General features: G+C 41.7%; 1 protein-coding gene across 1 annotated transcript in view; it reads left to right on the top strand.

Annotated features, from left to right (window-relative positions):
* The window catches only part of MRPS27 (mitochondrial ribosomal protein S27), an 83,485-nt gene that overhangs the window by 46,782 nt on the left and 16,428 nt on the right, over positions 1-20,275 (top strand). Inside the window, exon 5 of the mRNA XM_070412151.1 lies at positions 17,104-17,218. Within this exon, the coding sequence (XP_070268252.1) occupies positions 17,104-17,218 (115 nt within the window). The remainder of the gene's footprint in view (positions 1-17,103; positions 17,219-20,275) is intronic.

The following is a 20,275-nucleotide window of genomic DNA, read 5'->3' as shown; positions in this document are numbered from 1 at the left end:
AACTCCAAGGCTGTGTGCTTGCTAACCATTTCAGAGGGGTGAGGGGTCGGGAGGACATTGTATTCCAGCATCAGGAGAGAAATGGCAGTGGCTTTCAGATGGGGTGACTCAAACCAAATGATTTTATCTCTAACCTCTGAAATGCAAGGATTTCTAGCCAAATACCCTCTCCTAAGAGGATAATCTTAATTGAAACAGCACCTCTTATTCCATTGTTGATACCCTGATTGGAGCATTAAGAGGCTCCAGTTTTTGATAGAAAGTTAATAGAGACTTTGCCCCTGAAATCACCTAATTATACCACCAGGCAGTATGGCTCAGTGGTCAAGAGCTCTGAGGTTGGACTGTGTGGGTTTAAATTTTGGCTTTGTTTTAACTGTTACCTTGGGGAAGTTATTTAATCCTTTGACGTTCAGTTTCCTCATTTATAAAATGAGGATAATAAATACTTACCTTATGTAGACTTGTTCTCATACGTAAATGGAATAATTTTTAAAAAGTGGTTAGCACAGTGACTGGGATATGTAAAAGTTGAAAAATGTTGAGCACTGATTTTATTATTGAATACATCATCTATGTGTTGTCTCCTTGAATGCCTAAAGAGAAAAGAATTGTGGACATAATTATTCACTGACTGTTTACATCAGGGGCAGTGGGCACTGACTTATTATATAGACTCTTGATCCTTTTCCACATCTGCTATCCTTATTTCAGATGTATATGTATATATTGACTATGTATCAAGAAATGTATTACTTTTTTTAATTAAATTCATTGGGGTAACATTGGATGACATTATGTAAGTTTCAAGTGTACACCTTTATAATACATCAACTGTATATTGTGTTGTGTGCTCAGCACCCAAAGTCTAATCTCCTTCCATCACCATATAGGGTGTGGCAAAAGTAGGTTTAAGTTGTCAGTATGCAAAACAGAGTTTATTCTTACATTATTTATTAATTATTATATTATTGTCCATATGAATAACTGAAAGCCTATTTTTGCCGCACCCTGTGTTTGACCCCCTTCATCCTCCTCCACCCCTATCCCCTCTGATAACCACCATACTGTTGTCTGTGTCTATGAGTTTGTTTGCTCAGTTGTTGCTTTCTGTTATACATTCCACATGAGTGAAATTATAAGGTTCTTGTTCTTTTCCGTCTAACTTATTACTTCACTTAGCATGATACTCTCAAGAACCATTCATATTGTTGCACTTGGCAATATTTCTAAATACTCAAAAAAGCAAGCTCTTTAGTATGTTGCCCTTTCATATGTATTCATTCATTTATTTATAGAAATATAGTTAGTACAAGCATTGCTAATTAATTAGACTTTCCTGTGGTTGCATGGGATTATGGAAAATTTTAGAAATGATCAATTTCTGTGGTCACTATAGCAACAGTTCTCTCTCTCTCTCTCTCTCTCTCTCTCTCTCTCTTTCTCTCTCTCTCCCTATCTTAACACAGGATCCTAAAACACAGTTAGTAGTGGTTAGTTGTATCCACATGTGTTTTTTCAACATGAGAAAAGCTGGTATGTATTTTTCATAGATATTTCATTAACTCAGTCGCCCTTTGTTGTCATGTGGCTACTGTCAGATGCTTTCTCCAGGTTGTCTGAAAGAAGGTCTGATGACTCCATTTGGGTGGGGGCTGGAGTGGGAGGTCTGAGCCTTAAATCTTTTGGGGTTACCAGTGTTGGGTAAGCAGTGAAACAAGAGGGTTGTTGGCTGCTCAGGGGGGACAGAGATTGCAGGCTGGGACAGCTGCTTGCTTAGCAGCAAATGCGTTGTCTTTGCTGCTCTTTTCCTTTTTTTCCTGGGCTTGCTTAGGTGACATGTCCTACATAGATACCTATTTCCTTCCTCTGAGATTCTGTCCCAGGCATAGACAGAGCCATGATCATTGCAGCTTCTCTTTTGAGTAGTTCAGTTTATCTTTAGTAGGTGTCCATTCTCCTTCATTGTTGACTCCAGCTAGAGGCTGGTGGGCACCAAACAGACAGAGGACTCAGCATAAACTCTATTGTGTTGTAACTCGTCTTGCCAAACTTACGAAAACCGGTCCAAGGGCAGAAGAGCAGTAATAAGCAAATGAACTCCTCATTAGGTCATCTCCCAACTCCCTTCTCCTGTCTGGACCTTTTTCTATCGTAAATAAGATCAGAAACCCTGCTACAAGTCATCAGAATGACTGGCACACCCTGTACTGTTTGGCTCTGAGCCTTTGTGATTGTGAAAAGTCTCTTTGTTCTCCCCTCTGCTTCACCTCCCAGCTCCTCTTTTGAGATTATGTCTAGAATGAGGGGCACAGGGCTCTTACCCTCTTACTGACCCTCTCCTTCCTACTCTATCCCCTCCCAGTTGGCCAGTGGCAGTCAGGTATTTGTTGCATATATGTGCCCAGCACTATGCAAGTCACATCCCATGTGGAGGTAAATCCTATATAATAAAAGCTTAATAGGCTCAGTGTTCAACCCTTTGACCAGTTGCTATAATGCACACTGACCACCAGGGGGCAGATGCTCTGACCAGTAGGTTAGCTTGCTGCTGGGGTCCGGCTGATTGGGACTGGGCAAGACGGATCGGACATGCCCTGGACGAATCCGTGCACCGGGCCTCTAGTTAGTCATAACAGCTCACATTGATCTCCATGACCCTTCACATGTGGCTGCTGTGGGCTGCTCTGTCCAGGTTGTCTGAAGAGCTGTGTGCTAGCCATTGTACAAGCAGTTCACATGTCTGATCGCCTCATCCTCCTATCAGCCCAGACTCATGCCAGATGAAGTGGATATAACTTTTATTCCCATTTTACAGAATGGGATCCTGAGGTTTTACCATTGGTTTCCTGGGGTTATAAAGTAGGAATGACGTCTTATCTGATGCCAAATCTTATATCTTAACTACTCTCTACTACCAAAGGCAATTATGCCACAGGCCTTAGCCTAACACCTCACCAGGGATTTCTCTGGTGGCAGTGCTGATTGATTCCATGGTAAAGGTGGCCTCTGATCCACCCTCATGCCTGAGATCGCAGTTAATTTTGTTTCTTCTCCTGCAGAAGCATACACTGCTGTGGTTTGGCACAGGTCTCTATCAGACAAGCCCTCAGAAGCAGAGTTAAAAGGCATGTGTACCTTAAAGTACTCAACACAGGACACATCTCTGGGTAATAAAATCATATATGAGAGTGATGAGAGGGAGTCACGGTGGCCGAGTGGTTAAGGCGTTGGACTCGAGAGTGATGAGACACCAACTTTTCTCCTCTGGAAAGTGGGAGGAGGCAGGTGCGGTTTTATTTATATCTGCAACATTTTATTTTTTTAAATATATCTGAAGAGAACAAACAAAAAGACAGATTATTGGGAAGAGAAGAGAAAAGTTGAATTCATTTTTCTATTGAGAGCCAATTTTTTAAAATGTAGTACCAGGTTATTATGAAACAATCCTATATAATAAAAGCCTTAGCGAGGGACGGGGCCGGCCATCAAACCTCCCACGGCCCCTCGCACTGGTTGGTCCCGCCCCTGAGCGCCCCCAACACCCCTAAATCACTGCCTGGCTCCCTGGTGCATGTGCGTTTAATGAAAGCACAAGAAAATAATTATCAGTCCCTTCTTTCCCCAACCAGAGTCTCCAGAGCGCTCTGCTAATACTGCAGCCAAGGTGTGGAATTCTCCCTCCACTGGCCCGGCCCGCAGCCCCAGGAGACCTTCCAAGTTAGCCAAAAAGGTGACCTAAGCATTAACAGGATGGCGGCCCTTTGCTGAGGAATGTAGAGAGGCTGGGTGGGGATTTTATGAAATTGCGGTGCCTTGCAGATTAGGTGAGCTTTCAATCTCTCTTTAAAAGGGGCAGCGAAGAGGACCCACAGGCCCCAGGAGCAACAGTGAAGGGTAGGCACATTCAAAAATAGAAAAACTTTTAAACAAACAGACATGAAGATCATATTGGGAAACTGAGGGCAGAGCCCCGGAAAGAAAGCAAAAATCATTAAAGGGCCATCATCCATCTTGATATACATTTGCAAACAACACATAAACAATTTCATTTCATGGCATGTGAAATGCAAAACAGTTTTTGTTATGTGTTTTCTTTTGGGCATCCTTAAAGTATGATTAGATCCAGCTGAGGGAAAGCTATAGCTTCCAGCATTAGACCCCACAGCTGGCCCTGCCAAATGGGCCCCCATTGGGGCGGGCCCACCAGACCCCACACGTGCATGAATTCGTGTACCGAGCCTCTAGTCATTCTATAAATGAGGGCTTGCATATGATGTTTCTGAATTAGCCTTTTTAGCTTGTTTTAGGGTCTGCTCACAAAAACACTTGTTTTTAAATAATCCCATTCTAACCTCACTGAAGGCAAGGAGTGTGTTTGTTTCTCTACATCACTCGGTGCCCGGCATATTATCTTGATTCATAGTGATGGATGAATGCTCACATGCAGAATAGAGCAGCTTTGCCCTCACCAAATGCTCCATTCTGTTCTAACAAGTGATTCCATGTAGGCACAGAAGTGGAACTGTTTTCTCTCTCGTGTAACACTCCTTAATGTTATTCTGTGTTTAAAAACAATGTTTTTAACTAGCTCCCTTGCTTTTTTGCCTAAAGTTAGTGCTGGGAAAATTGTGCCTGCTCGCTGAAGGCTTCATGCATCATAGCAGCCATGTACCTGTGGAAAGCCTATGGCTACTGCAGTTGAAATTCCACTTAATGTGCACACATAAAGGACGAGTTGCTGCCCCTTCCAGCTCGCTGCAATTGTCCGGGAGATGAGCTAATGATGTTTAGGAGGCTAGGGAAGTAGAGGTATTTTCATAGCTTGTTTCTGTCTCCTCTCCCACAAAGTGCAGCCATCATCTGACACATGACCAATGGGCCCAGCCCTTTTTAGGATGCAGAAGATGCTTCCCTGCGTCTGTGGCTCACAATGGAACAATAGACTGCTACAATGATAGATTGCATCCCTGGTGTTCAAACACCATCAGTTAAGCTTATCTGGAATCTATTTAACTATTATCCATCAAGCTTTATATATATAATAAAATAAAAGGAGAGCGAGTGTGGAACCAGAGAGGAAAGACTGTATGTATCCTTGCCAGGGAGCGCTCTCCTCTCTCTATGACTCATGCTTAGCGAAGCAGAGGGACTTGGGAAAGCTGCCTGCAGTCACATTGAGGCAGGCAGTTCTCCTGGCACTTTCTGACATTGAAAATAATGTCCTCATGCCATGAAAGGTGTTTTTCAGATTGTCTGTGCTGTGCTTCTGGGCCAGCCTAATAGCTTTTGTTTAGCTTTAGCATGGCAGTTCTATGGAAGGTTTGCCAGCCAGAACAAATGAACCCAGACCTTTATATTTGGTATTTAATTAAAGAACCAGCTCTTTCCTGTTTAAAATTTGTAATCATTCTTTCTGATAGTTGTTAACATACTAAAAGGGAAGATGTCTGACCCTTAACCTTCCAATGGCATGAAATTTGCATTTGTTCATTCTTAAGACTATTTTTGAGTATATTATGTTTATACAATTTTAGATGTTCAGTTTTTTATAAGTTTGGTTTTGGTATGGGGGGCACTGGCTTGAGCTGAATAGAGGAACTGCTAATTAAATGTTGTTATTCTGATTTTTGCCATTTGACAGCACAAGAAAGAAAGGTCACCTTAATTTTTCTACCTTCATATATAAATAAGGGTTTTTGGGTAAATGCTAAATTAAAGCTTCCTGCAAACCAATTGGACTGACAAATATAAATCTCAACTTTTAAACTTCTTTCCTTTTTAGCTACAGAAAGTGATTGTGTCCTTTTATGGTTCCAGAAACTGGCAAGTAATTTCCTAATATCCCTATGATCACCCCCATCTCACTCCCTCTTTTTTTAAAGAGTTCAACCATTTCTGCTTTAGGAGTTGCCAGAGGGTTTCATACCAAAAATAGTAAGGTATGGTGGTGAACTGTTCAGGTGATTATGACTGCTTACAATAATTTTTTAAGGAGTAAAAGAAAGTAGCAACATATAAAACAATTTGTGTTGCATAAGAAAGTTAATTTGGATGGATGACTTTTAGATATAAGTTTAATGCAATGAAGTATTATTCATTTGAGTAGAAAATACAGATGGAGGAATCAATTACTGAAAATTTTATTTCCTACAAAACTTGATCTCCAATTTAAATCTACTTTAGGGACCTGAATTTAACTTTAATGATTGTATCATTTCATTTTGAAATTTTAGATGCCAGTTGGCAGGGTCTGCTCACCCTACAATAATCTGTGTTCACTGCCCAAACTGGGTAAAATGATACTCACCTGGTCGGGGAATGGAGGAGAGTGGAATAAAGGAGAGTAAGCTGTTGGCTGACTGGTAGCTTGTTTATCTGTGAGTCTCTGTTCACTTATTTGTATCACTGTCTTTTTTCTGTTTCAATAGAAATGTATAAATAACTGATGTTTTAATTTGTGGATGAGGCTTAGTATTCTTTAGGGTCATTAAACTTGGGAGCTGGAAGGAGTTTGGGTGGTCTGGTCTAGCCTAGAGTTCCAGTGTATTTTGTTTGGCCCATATAGTATGTTTTTCAAATCAGTCTAAGTAGACAGCCAGTTTGGTTGGTCATAATATAAGCAGCTTTGCACCTATTGTCTTACATGATTCTTCATGCATTTATATTAATTGACTGACCATTGTAGACATTTGAGTTCGTAATGCAGATAATCCTACCTCTTCATTTTACAGTTACAGGAACTGAACCCCTGGAGGACTGAGCGGATTTCCAAAGTTAACTAGTTAAAGACAATTGAGAATTGTTTTACAGCCTAAGTATTTTTCTCTGAATTCTGCTTCTTCATTTAGAAAAGATGTTATTTATTTTTCAGTGTGTTAGAGACCTTTGTCAAACTGCAGAGATGATTTTTAAAGATACCTTACAAGTATAATAAAAGCATTGAGAGACAGTGGTGGAGTAGTAAGAGTAAAGGGTCTAATTTAAGTCCTGTGGCTGTGTTTATCTTAGGTACTGCATGGATATTATTCAATATCCACTCAATAAACAGTGGATATTGGAGGTCCCTACCAGCACTAAATTAAAGATTCTCTAATTCTGTGTAAACTTTTCCTCCTCCTCTGTCCCCAATTTACTTGACATAGGTGGCTCTCAAGTTCTCTTCCAACTTGAGAGAAGTCTAAGTGTTTGGATTTAGAACTTGTTAGGGGAGTTCTTTGAACCTGTGTACTCTGTCGTCTTTGTTTTCACTCTCCTTTCAGCTTGTCTGTTTCCTGAACTTACTATTGTCCTGCAGAATCCATGCCTCCTTGTATGTGTGGGAAGGAGATAGCAGTGGGGAGGAGATAGTAGGTGGCCCTCCAGGATGAACACATACTATTTCACATCCTCGGCCATCTCTGACCTCCTTCTGCCTGGTACAAAGGCAGCATTTCCTACTAGCTTCATCCATTTAGGCAGGATGATACTTCAAAACCAAATGGATTATTGTTTCAAATATAAATAATACTCATGAATTTTGACATGCAGAGGTAGGCAAAAGTTGGTTAAATTACCAGCTATCATTACCTAAAATATAAGTCATATGTAATGATACAAAGTGATAACAATAAGACAAATAATACAATAATTAATAAAGAAATAATAATCTATATCCTATCTAATAATAGACAAACATGGTAATTGACTGTACCTTCCCTACGCCTCCCATGGGCTAATCAGCACGATATGCGAATTAACCACCAACAAAGATGGCGGTTAATTTGCATATGTAGGCTCCAAGCGGCGGAGGGAAGACTGAAGGCGGCTCCAGCCGGAGCGAAGGCCTGGGTCCCAGGTGCCGGAGGAAAACCTGTGCCGGCAGCCCGGGGAAGGGAAAGCCTATTGCACGAATCTCTTCATGCAACAGGCCTCTAGTATATATATAAAAGGCTAAGTGACAGTCCGACCATCTGACCGGCTGGTAGGTATGATGCACACTGACCACCAGGAGGCAGACACTCAATACAGGAGCTGCCATGCTGTGGTGACTTGGCAGCGGCGGTTCTCGGGTGATGTACCCTGGAACCAGAGAAGAGGGAGCCCAATTCCTCGCAGGGCTGCGCATGATTCCACCTTCCGGCGTGGGTTATGTTGTTGCTGGGGCACTGTCAGCCCGAATCTGGTTTACTGCACACTTGTGTTTGCATTCCACACCCTGTACGACAGCAACTTTGCAGAGTGCCCTCTCGCACTCTGGGACCCCTCAGGGGATGTTGGAGAGCCAATTTCGGCCTGATCCCTCCAGGCCAGGCCAAGGGACCCCACCTGCCGGAGGGACTCTGCTCACTCCGAAGATGCCCTTTGAGCCACCCTGGGGAAGGACCACAGGAGGTTGGCTCCAGGGTGTGTCTGGCCTGTCTCATCCAGTCCCGCCCCGCTGGCCACCTTCTAATTAATTTCCTTTCAATGTGCACGAATCTGTGCACCAGGCAACTACTAAAATAATAAATTCTGTGTCTCGAGGACTCACAGCTGTGAACCTACTTTTGCCAACCCCTGTGCATTACTGTTATTCATACATTCTCAGCATGCCTAGTCATTGTTGCCATTCATCAGACACCCACTATTGTAGAACACAAAAAGATAGAAAACGTGTCCCCTGCCTTGTAAGACTTAAAGGCTTAATAGAAGGGTTATTAGAGTTACAGAAATAGAAAACAGCTATAAACTTGGGCTGTATGACTAGAAGTAAGTCCAGTCTTACCTTTTGCTGTAAACAAAGAATCCTTAGGAACTCAGCTTTTCCATGAATTAGAGAATCAGAATGTTTAAAACACTGAGATGCTTTTCTCCTTTATTAAAGAAAAATAATCTGATTCTTAAGAAATCCAGATTAGTGCTTAGCTTTCTCTACCCTCAAAAATGCCTCTGAAGAAATCCATAATCTCACACACACGCACATAAATCTGCTCAACACCACTTAATTCTCCCTTCTATACTGCTGCACTTCACCCAGCCAGGCGTCTTTGCCTGCTCATTTCTTTTCTGGCAGACTTACTCCTGGCAACTCCACTAAGCCTAGAATACTCCAGAAATTCTGATTTCTGTTCCTTTGTTTTCCTCCTTTTTTCTTGCTGACCTTTCTTTTCCTCAGAACTATTCAGATGCACAGCCTACCAGTGATTAATTAATATATGTGATTTTCCCATCTTAGTCACTGTGTTACTCTTGATTTTGCAGACATGTTCTCTGAAGTTCCTAGCCAACATTTTAGAAGACATCAGGAAATGTTTGTGTCTTGTTAAAACTGGTTTGCTTACTGCACATAGATTTCCTACTCAAAACCAGAAATATTTCCCTTATCTCTGCCCAAACCACGCAGTTCCCACAACATTATGTTCTTTTATAAATAGGACTGGTTCCAAGACCCAATTTTCTCAACTTCCTGCTATTCCTAGCTAACGGCCCCTCTCCCTTTAGCCTTACCTTGCCCTAGAGAGAGTGTCCCTCAGGCATGATGTAATCTGTGTGTCCAGCTTTGAAGTTTCGGGAGGGGCCCCAGCAGGTGCTTCTGGAAGCAGTTTCACTGAGGTCAGTGAATGGCCACAAAGATAGCCATTTCTGCTTTTACATCATCACAAAGAGGGCACCTCAGCAATCATGTAAACACTTCTTCCCCATTCTCCCCACAAGTAATTCTCCCCTGTTATCCACATAGTTCACCTGATCAAAGCTGATAAAATCGCATCCTGGGCTTCAGACAGAGAACAGTTGGCTTCATTCTGACTGACTCCTTACTTTTCTGTTCTGTGAAAGAACAACAAAGAATGGTCAAGCTATAGGCATTTTCTTTCTGTATCAGAAAGGGGGGATGTCATCTTTAAGGCTGTTTGGAGTTAGAGGAAATTGGGTAGACCAACAGGGATAGAATAGGGATCATGGTGCCTGACACATACTTATTTTGTGAATAAGAAATATGTCTCCAAGGTGACAAGAGAAGATTTGACTTTGGGTGGTGGGCACATGGTGCAATATACAGATCTTATAACATAGAAACCCACACCTGAAACCTGTATGTTCATGTTGACTGATGTCATCCCAATCAAATTAATAAATAAATATTTTTTAAAAAAGAAATACATCTCCTAGATGGAGAAAGGTCTGACAAAACAACAGCGAGATCAGAGAAGAGAAAGAGATAATTTGGGGGACATAATATTTTCCTTGTCATTGGTTGCTTTCTGTTTCATGAGAAGACATAGAAAATAGAGTATTCCCTGGCTGGTGTGGCTCTCTTGGTTTAGCGTCATCCCATGCACCGAAAGGTCACTGGTTCGATTCCTGCCCAGGTTTCGGGCTCCATCCCAGGTAGCAGGCAGCTGATGGATCTCTGTCTTTCTACCTCCCCCCGCCCCGCACCCCCTCACTTCCTCTCTTTCTAAAATCAATAAAACATATTTTTTTTAAAAGAAAAAAATAGAATATCTCTCCTAGAGTAGTTTCTCATATTTCATATTAGTATTTCCAGGTGAGACACTAATGACCTCATTTTTAAGCCTGGGTCTGACAGTTTAGACTTTCACTTTGATATCTAACAAGCCCCTCTTATCTATCTTCACTTCAAAAACTGTGCTGTTGTGCTGCATTTATTTAGCACTTCACATTTGCAAAATTCTGTGTCTGTGTTATTCTCTACCCCAAATCCACGTAGTTATCACCCTTTTTAAGAGTGGCAAACAGGGAATTCAGGTCTAATGACTGTATATAGGATGTCGAAAACTACCTGCAAACTGGGTTTTAATTTTTTCAATTTCTTTCTGTAAATTGGAAGAATATAAATTATAAACTAACAGATAAAACTTGTAGTTTTATTACTTTATTTGCTTTTTCTCTTACAAACTTAATACCTGTGGGGTTAGAAAGATACCCCAGGAGGTTATCTAAATAAAATTTGCTTAAATTGACCAGTGAGTCCTGAACGGGTCAACTACAAAGGAGACAGTAACGAATTGTTAGGGATGACAGAACTGTTCTTATAACTTGACTGTTGTTGTAGTTGCCCAACTGTTCACATTTGTCAACACTCATAGACCTGTACTTTGAAAGTATAAATGTTACTGTTTTTACCTTATATCTCTGTAAACCTGCCTTTTTTAAAAAAAAAAAAAAGAAAAGAAAAATGTATTAGAACTTAAAAATTAAAAAAAGGCCCAGCCCAGCATGGCTCAGTGGTTAGAGTGTCACAGCCCTCCACAGAAGGGTCACCGGTTCAATTCCGATCAAGGGCACATACCTGGGTTGCAGGTTTCCAGCCCCGGTTGGGGAGCATGCGGGAGGCAACCAATGATGTGACTCTCTCACATCCATGTTTCTCTCTCTTCTCTCTCCTCTCTCCTTTCTCCTCCATTCTCCTCCCTCTCCCTTCCACTTTCTCTAAAATCAATGGGAAAATATCCTCCAGTGAGGATTAACCAAAAGAAGAAGAAGAAGAAGAGAAAATAAAAAAGACATTGTTATCTGCTTTGAGGTAGTAATGAATTTGTTGGAAATGCCAAGCCCAGGCTGGTTGACCGTCTGGGGAATGTTTGGGAAGGGGTTCTTGCTCCTGCCACTTCACTTAGTGCTCCCTCAGGACATGTTTGCTAAAAGTTAAAATTAACTGTTTTCCTATAAGAGTAAGAATCTAGGATCTCAAGCAGGAAAACTATTTTAACCTACTAATGTCTTCATTACCAGTTCCTATATTAGACTCTGACCCCCTTTTTAAACACTTGACAAAAATAGAATAGGCATTAGAAAATTATCTCACCAAAATATGATTTTATTTTAGGTAGATGGGGGCAACTAATAATTGATGAAAGCAGAATTTCAAGGAGGATGCAAAAGAAAGTTAATTATCCTTTTATAATGAGAGAGTGGGTGGCAGTGATTGGATCCAATTCTGGTCAAATAATCACAGGACACCCTCCTCGGTTCTAGTTCACGAATGCACTCAAACCTTTTGCTAATTATTATACACACTTTGCTTCATTAATGAGATTCCCAGTCCACATTACAGGCTCTGGAGCCAGCTACGTGTTCTTTTTGGCATTCTTTCTTTCCTCCCTTTACCCAGTCACCCATCTCCATGTCTGCCCGGCTCAGGGACTGTGGTCTCCATCTGGAAAGCCTGTTGCCACCGGATACAGAATTCAAGTTCAGGGTGGAGGCTCTCATGATCAGATAAACACTGTGGAAAGCTTGCTCAGTCATATGGAAGAGCCAGTGCTGCCGCTAAATGGTGGAGCAGATGAGCTCCAGGCTCTGGCTTCTGTGCCTCCGCCCTGCTCAGCCGGGAGCGCTGTCATCTGTGACTCTGAGAGAGCTGATGGCATTGCCACTCTCACCTTCAACAGTAGCCTTTATTTGAATCCCGTGGAAGAAGAGCTGTGTCTCTCCCCCCTCGCCTTTTTTTTTAAATCCTCACCCAAGGACATGCTTAGAGAGAGGAAGAGAAAAAGAGAGAGAGAAGCATCGATGTGAAAGAGAAACATCTATCGGTTGCCCTCAGCACATGCCCCAACCAGAGATCAAACCTCAACTCAAACATGTGCCCTGACCAGGAATCGAACCAGCAACTCTTCAATGCACAGGATAACACTCAACCAACTGAGCCGATTTTTTTTTTTTTTTTTTTTTTATGAAATTGGTCACAAATAGGAAATCCCATGTGACTTTTATGTTCTGTGTAATCATAGTGAGTCTCTGGTGCTTTTCTTTTCCCTCTTGACCAGGGGTCCTCAAACTTTTTAAACAGGGGGCCAGTTCACTGTACCTCAGACTGTTGGAGGGCCAGACTATAGTTTAAAAAAAAAAAAAACTATGAACAAATTTCTGTGTACACTGCACATATCTTATTTTGAAGTAAAAAAACAAAACGGGAACAAATACAATATTTGTATTTGCACGTGGCCCGCGGGCCGTAGTTTGAGGACCCCTGCTCTTGACTTTTGTGTAACCACTCTTCCCTTCCGAGATATCTCCGAGGCATCAGACTTTTACCCCTTGTCAGTTTTGTAGCCTGTAATTCTGCTCTCCTTCTTTCCTGGTGACATTGGTCTTGAATGAGCAGCAGTGCAGGCAAATGCCCTGAGGAATCCTGAACATAGCCTGACTTTTGAGGAGAGACAGCCTCTCAATTCCTGCTAATTCACTAGTCGTGATTTGGCTTCCTAGGCAAGTTCTGTCTTCACCTGGCCACCCCCCTTAGCACCGTGGACAGAGATCCTGCAGCCCTGGTAACCAGCTCTCAGAACTAGAGCTAGAACCTGAGAACATACTTCTTCATTCTCTCCTTTCTGTAACACGCCTTCCTCCAAGAAATACTCATGTCTTTAAAATTGTTGTAAGTTTACTTATATTTTATAAATTGGAAGCTCAGAATGTCTCTGCCATCATGAGCACAAACATTGTTGGGGTTACTTGGGTTGCATTTGTTTATCCTTTGCACACTCACAGTTTGCCTAGCTTGGCAGCCTGCTGGCCTGGACAATAATAACGCTTCTGTTGAGGTGAGCAAACAGCTGATGGTGTGGGGCACGGAGGGGACTCCTACAGTGGCTGCCTGTAATCTGCCAGGCCAGTGGTCAGAGCAGGCGAGAACAAAGGCCAGTCTGTTTGCAAGCAAATTGGAAAATCAATGTGTTAGTTGTGTTCTTGTCTCTTTGCCTTTCTCCTGGCTGACAGGGAGAATGCTGGTCCAGCAGCCTGCAGACTCATTCCAGGCAAGTACCCACTCTGAGACTTACCTGCCTATCATATTACCCCTGGCAATTCTGAAAAGGGCCCAAGTTTATCTGTCTGAACTGCTTCAAAAATCATTGACAGAGCGATCCTTTCCAAACTCACTATCCAAACCTGGGCCCTTACTATGTCAATATTTTGAGTTGTATATTTTCTAGATAGCTACTCCAATAAATTGTGTGCTAATTTCTTTTTTATCATTGATGTGGGCTTGGAAGGGAGTTTATTTCCTGCTTGGCTGGGAAAGGCAGGAATTGCACTTTGGGCAGCATATGTCATGGTATATGAGGAAGTGTTTTCCTCTTATTCCTGAATTTATTTGATGTCATTTAGTTGAGAATGTTCTCGCCATGGTTGTGTATCTGGAGTATTAGGTTTAGAGAGGAGAGATCGTACTGAGCAGCCCTGTCCCAGGAGGGAGAGAGTAAACTTATTAAAGACCCCTTTGAGTCTGCTGACAAATCAATCTAAAGGGCTGCAGTGCACTGTTGATTATATTGGAGGTGGGAAGTCTTGTAACTTTCCTTTAGGCTTCTAAGAAATAAAGTGTGAGAGAAAAGACTTTTCTGTTCTCTGTGTGAAGTTAGCCTCACAAGGTTAGCGAGTGGTTTAAAACCGATTTTGATTTGAGCTTCGAAGCTTTTACTAGTATAGCCAGGTCTTATCAGTCTTTGTCATTCTTGCTCAAAGCCTAACAATGGACAGCTGGTCAGAGAAAAGGATGTTTTGCTGGATGTGGTTGTGGTGCTCTTATTTTAAAGTCCATCAAAAAAAAAAAAAGGGGTGGAAGAAAGCATAGAGGGGATAAATGGTGATGGAAAAAAAATAATAATTTAATTTAATTTTTTTAAAAAGTCCTAACTCTTTAGTGGTTGTTGGAAACATCCTAAAGTGGAAGATTAGATTGTAAATGAGGATTAGGTTTAAAATAATCTTGGGTAAAGGAAGTAATTGACATTTTTTATTTTGTTTTGTTTGCTTTTAAAAGGAAAAATGTACTGATCCTAACATCATTACTACCAAAAAAACCTCCTGGCAACTAGCAGTGCCCTTTTAGCACTTACTGTTCCACCTGGTGTAATTGTTCAGCTTTGTATACTTTGCTTTGGAATGAGATTATAAATGCCCCAAACAGGTATTTTACAGTTCTTCATATATACCACAGATGTTAACAAAATGATCAGCACATGATAGCCTTTAATACGTGTTAAATAAAGCTCTTGTTTTATTGCTGAAAACCTGCCATGGGCCACGAATGGTGTCAGGCACTGAGGAGCCAGGGTTGAGCAAGTCAGTCACTGCCCCTACTTGCCCTGGGAGGTTACAGGCTAACAAGGAAACATCTCCATCATTTAGGGAATACACCTGTTATATCATGACTTTTTTGTTTAAAACGTAAAATTAACTTTTAATTGGCCATTATACTTTAGATCTCAGATTTTTTCAGAGTAAGCAGGAGAAGAGCTCAAGTGGCTCAACAATTGATTTTACAATGTGAGGAAAGTCATCCTATATAATAAAAGGCTAATATGCAAATTCACCAAATGGTAGAATGACTGGTCGCTATGATGCACACTGATCACCAGGGGACAGACACTCAATGCAGGAGCTGCCCCCTGGTGGTCAGTGCGCTCCCACAGGGGGAGCACCGCTCAGCCAGAAGCCGGGCTGACAGCTGGCAAGTGCAGCAGCGGTGGCAGGAGCCTCTCTCGCCTCTGCCACGGGCCTAAGCCAGCAGTCGGACATCCCCCTAGGGGTCCCAGACTGCGAGAGGGCACAGGCCGGGCTGAGAGGACACCCAGTACATGAATGTCATGCACCAGGCCTCTAGTGAAATAATAAAAGACATATTTTGTTTCACTTCTCTACAGAGGATCTCATTAGATCCTCTGGCACCTATATGATGCCTTTCTTTGGCCAGATCACTCTCAACCTGAACACAATTTAACCAGTTTCTATCTTTATGCTTTTAAAGGGCTTAATTCTGTAGAGAAAGATAGAGACATTTTCTAGGCAAATCTAAGATATTCAAAAGACTGGAGAGGGCTCGATGACTCTAAATCCATAAAACATCTTCAAATCTTATTTTTGCCTAATCTCTCTAATGGAAGCACTAATAAATAGCCTAAATTAAATACTACTTCTCACTTTCCCTTTTTCTCAGCTTTTACTTTGGCAGAGAACTTGTTTAGCATGAAACTGTCCCAGTAGCAGATGGCAGGAAGGAGCAGGTGGCAGATTGAATAAACAGCCTCTGAAAAACACTGGGATACGCCTGTAGCCCCAACTCTCAATCTGGCACAAAATCCTTGCACTCCAAGTTTTTGTCTTGCCTTTTTGTTTTTAAGAAAACACTTTGATTTTTGTAGAGCCCAGAGATTGACCTGCTTCTATCAGGTTAAAGAAAAAGTGGGGACTTTAGCTGACATGATGTGATATTTGAAGATCCATCCCAATCAAAATAGATAAACAAAAAGAGGACTGCAAAGCCCCTTATATTGTCTCTGCTCTGAGGCTTGTGGCCTGGACCCGCCAAGAGCAAGAAGCGCTCTGACCCAAAGTGTTAACAATGTGTGCAAACTCAAGGCAAGGATAATGTTCAGAATGCCTTTCTTTGTGGCAACACTGTCATTACATACGCCTTAGCGTGGATTGCCTTTTAAAGCCATGTGGGGAGCAGTAGGAAGCAAGAGGAGGCAAACTGAAGAGCTAGAGCAGAGCTGTGAAGAAGGTAGCAGAGCCGGACTATGGGTTCCGAAGACCTGGGGGACCTGAATGTTAAGTTTTGCTTAATTTTCATTATTTTTTCTTCTTTTTTTTTCTTTTGATTCATTGATGAATATGCCAGTCTCTCCTAAGTGCCACAAGAAATATCAATATGACACAAAGCTAATTCCCTCTAGAGTTGCTCTGCTCTTCTATTTTTCTTTTTTGCTTCATCTGTTTTATTGTGAATTTCTAAGAGTCAGCTTCAGTTCCACATCTCTCTTCTAATGAACTATGTATTCACATAACATCATGGTTAGTATTTCTACCAAGTCATTTTTCATAAGTCTCATATTAAAACAAGATATTGATTTAGGGGTTATTAAATAAGGAATACAATTTTTACAATCTTTTTGTTATTTATTTATTTTTTGCCTTCTCTTTTCCATTTCAGACTTTATGGTTAGTGAGTTTTAGCCTCGAATTTTTGTAGACTGTGGACTTTTATGACTTTGATCCTATTGACTACACATCTGTAAATACCTAAGAGAAGCACCTGCTGGTGGAAGATGTATTTTGGCATTGACATTTAAGAGTTAACACCTGTTTTCTCTCTCCTTATGCTCTGTTTAGATTCCGGCACAGCCCCAATTGCTGGTACCTGAGAGACTGGACTATCCACACCTGGATTAGGCAGTGTCTAAAATATGGTGCACAAGACAAGGCCTTATATACCCTTGTAAATAAGGTGAGGGCTCTCCTGGCGTTTGCAACTTGTTCTTCTGAGTTTAGAGGATACGGTGTTTGAACCAGCAAAAATAATACAAGAAATAACTTTTAAAAATTATTTTCTCTCAGATGTCCTTTTTATAAGGGAGCTAGATATAAATCAACACATTAAAAATAAAATTCCTGTAGCTGCTGCTATCTCAGCACAATGACTCAGAAATGGGCAAGTAGAAGCAAAGGTAGTCCACTCAGGAGAATGCTGCACTGTTGCTCCTTTCATTCTTGATCCCTGGGCCTTGGATTTCTTACCTGGCTTCCTTTGGTGAAGTTTACGGGGAAAGTCAAGGCCCTCGTATTCATACTATCTTACACATTTTAAAGAGACGTATTCCAAGTTTACTCAAAGCATGTCTGCCCTAGCCAGTTTGGCTCGCTAGTTAGAGCGTCCGCCCGCAGACTGAGGGGTTGCAGGTTTAATTCCGGTCAAGGGCACTGTACCTCAGTTGCAGCCTTGATCCCCTCCCCAGTCTCTCTCTCTCTTTGTCTCTCCCCTTCCCTTCCACTCTTTCTAAAAATCAATGGGGGGGTGGAGGAGGAATATCCTTCGGTGAGGAATAACAAACAAACAAAAAAGCATGTCTTCTCAGTTCCCTGACCCCTACCCTCAAAGGCATAATGCTAAGTGAAATAAGTCACTCAAGAATAAAGTACAAAATAAGCAAAAATTTAGAATGTTGTTATGTGAGTTTCAAGCTACAACACTATAAAAATATTTTAACAATAATTCTATGAAAATTATTATTTCTATAGTATATTGTATTTAACATACAATATATAGACATTGTATGTTAAAACTCAAAAGGAAATACTAATTTTGTTTTGGGGAGTTTTGTCTCCCATGACTTGGGCCCAATTAAACTTAATATACATTGCAGAGAGTTTGTATGTGAGACATTGCATTGGGTATGGCATTGTCTATAAAAATGATTAATATCCTGCCCTTGCCTTAGGAAACTTATTTTAACTAGAGGCCCAATGCATGAAATTCGTGCAAGAGTAGGCCTTCCTTCCCCCGGCTGCCAGCAATGGCTTCCCTCTGGCACCCGGGACCTGGGCTTCCCTCGCAGCCCCGGCTTCATCCAGAAGGTCGTCCAGAAGGACATCCAGTCTAATTAGCATATTACTCTTTTATTATTATAGATAAGGCAGATAAGCAGATTCACTGGTAAATCTAATATTGGGCCCCAGGGGAAAGAGTAGATTAAATCCTGCTCTCTTCAGTTCATAGTTTTGTAACACAGGTTATACTAAAAGAAGAAAATTCCTGGGCAAACTAAGCAAGAAGGATCTCAAAAGGCAGAAAAGTCTATTTTGTTTTCTGCTGTTCCTGCTCTTTTATGGAAACAACACTCAGGCTATTACCCCAAAAATTCCACGAGTTACCTATAACTTCAGGCAAATAATTTATCCACTAAAACTTCAGGGTTCTGGCCAGCCCAGCATGTCTCAGTGGTTAAGCATTGACCTATAAACCAGGAGGTCACAGTCTGATTCCCGGGCAGGGCGCATGCCTGGGTTGCAGGCTCGATCCCCAGTGGGATACGTGCAGGAGGCAGCTGATCAATGATTCTCTCTCATCATTGATGTTTCTCTCTCTCTCTCTCTCTCTCTCTCTCTCTCTCTCTCTCTCTCTCTTTCTCTCTCTTTCTCCCTTCCTCTCTGAAATCAATAAAAACAAAAAATATTAAACAAAACACACACATAAAACTTCAGGGTTCTGTGCCCCATTCCTGGAGATTCTGATTCTGTAAGTCTGAGGCTTATGAATGTGCACTATTAAAAGCATTCCTGAACAGTCCATATTTGGAGAAATCTGGATTCTCAAATGTTCAACTGCTTGTGAACAGAACATCTGAGAAGCTTGATTAGTACTATTTCATTAACATAGTTCTTGGGTATTTAAAAACCAGACAAAGAGACAACAAAGAGATAACAAGTTCTGGCAAGGATCTTTCTGGAGCCCAGGTATTGGTCATTTTTTAATGGACTTTCTAAATTTTTTTAATGGACTTTAAAAAGGGAACCCTTGTTCACTGATGGTGGGAATGTAAATTAGTGCAATCACTATGGGAAATAGTATGATGATTCCTCCAGAAATTAAAAGTAAAACCACGATATGATCCACCAATCCCACTTCTAGGTATATATCCAAAGGAAATGAAATCACTATCTCAAAGGGTAATATGCACTCCCATGGTCATTGCAGCATTATTCACAATAGCTAAAACATGGAAACAGCATGTCTATTGACAAATGAATGGATTAAAACGTACGGTCTGGCCCTAGCTGGTTTAGCTCAGTGGATAGAGCATTTACCTGTGGACCAAAGGGTCCCTGGTTGATTCCGGTCAAGGGCACATGCTCGGGTTGCAGGTTTGGTTCCTGGTGGGGGACGTGCAGGAGGCAGCCGGTCAATGATTCTCTCTCATCATTGACTCTCTCTCCCTCTCCCTTCCTCTCTGAAATCAATAAAATATTTTTTTAAAAGTATGGTCTGTATACACAATGGAATATTATCCTATATAATAAAAGGCTAATATGCAAATTGTCCCCCTGACTGGGAGTTCGACCAAGAGTTTGACTGGAAGTTCGACCAGGGGGCGGGGGTGGCCAGCCAACCACCCGCAGCCCCTCCCCCTGGCAACCCCTACCCCCGATCGCCCCCCTCCACCCTGATCAGGGGTGGGGACAGCCAGCCAACTGCCCCCAGCCCTCCCGCAGACCTGCCCGACCCAATTGGCCCTGATCAGGGCGGGCTAACTGGACCCCATCCATGCACGAATTTGTACACTGGGCCTCTAGTTAAACTATAAAAAAAAGAGATCCTGCCATTTGTGAGAACATGGATGGAAGTTAAGGGCATAATGCTAAGTGAAATAAGTCAATCAGAGAAAGACAAATACCCTATAATGCAGCCGTGGGCAAACTACGGCCCACGGGCCGGATCCGGCCTGTTTGAAATGAATAAAACTAAAAAAAAAAAAAAAGACCGTACCCTTTTATGTAATGATGTTTA

This window comes from Myotis yumanensis, unplaced genomic scaffold (genome assembly GCF_028538775.1).
Source record: "Myotis yumanensis isolate MYYU_CA2020_CCGP unplaced genomic scaffold, mMyoYum1.0.hap1 SCAF_4, whole genome shotgun sequence".
NCBI lineage: Eukaryota > Metazoa > Chordata > Mammalia > Chiroptera > Vespertilionidae > Myotis > Myotis yumanensis.
Note: the sequence above shows the minus strand (reverse complement) of the source record. Positions and strands in the feature narration are given on the sequence as shown.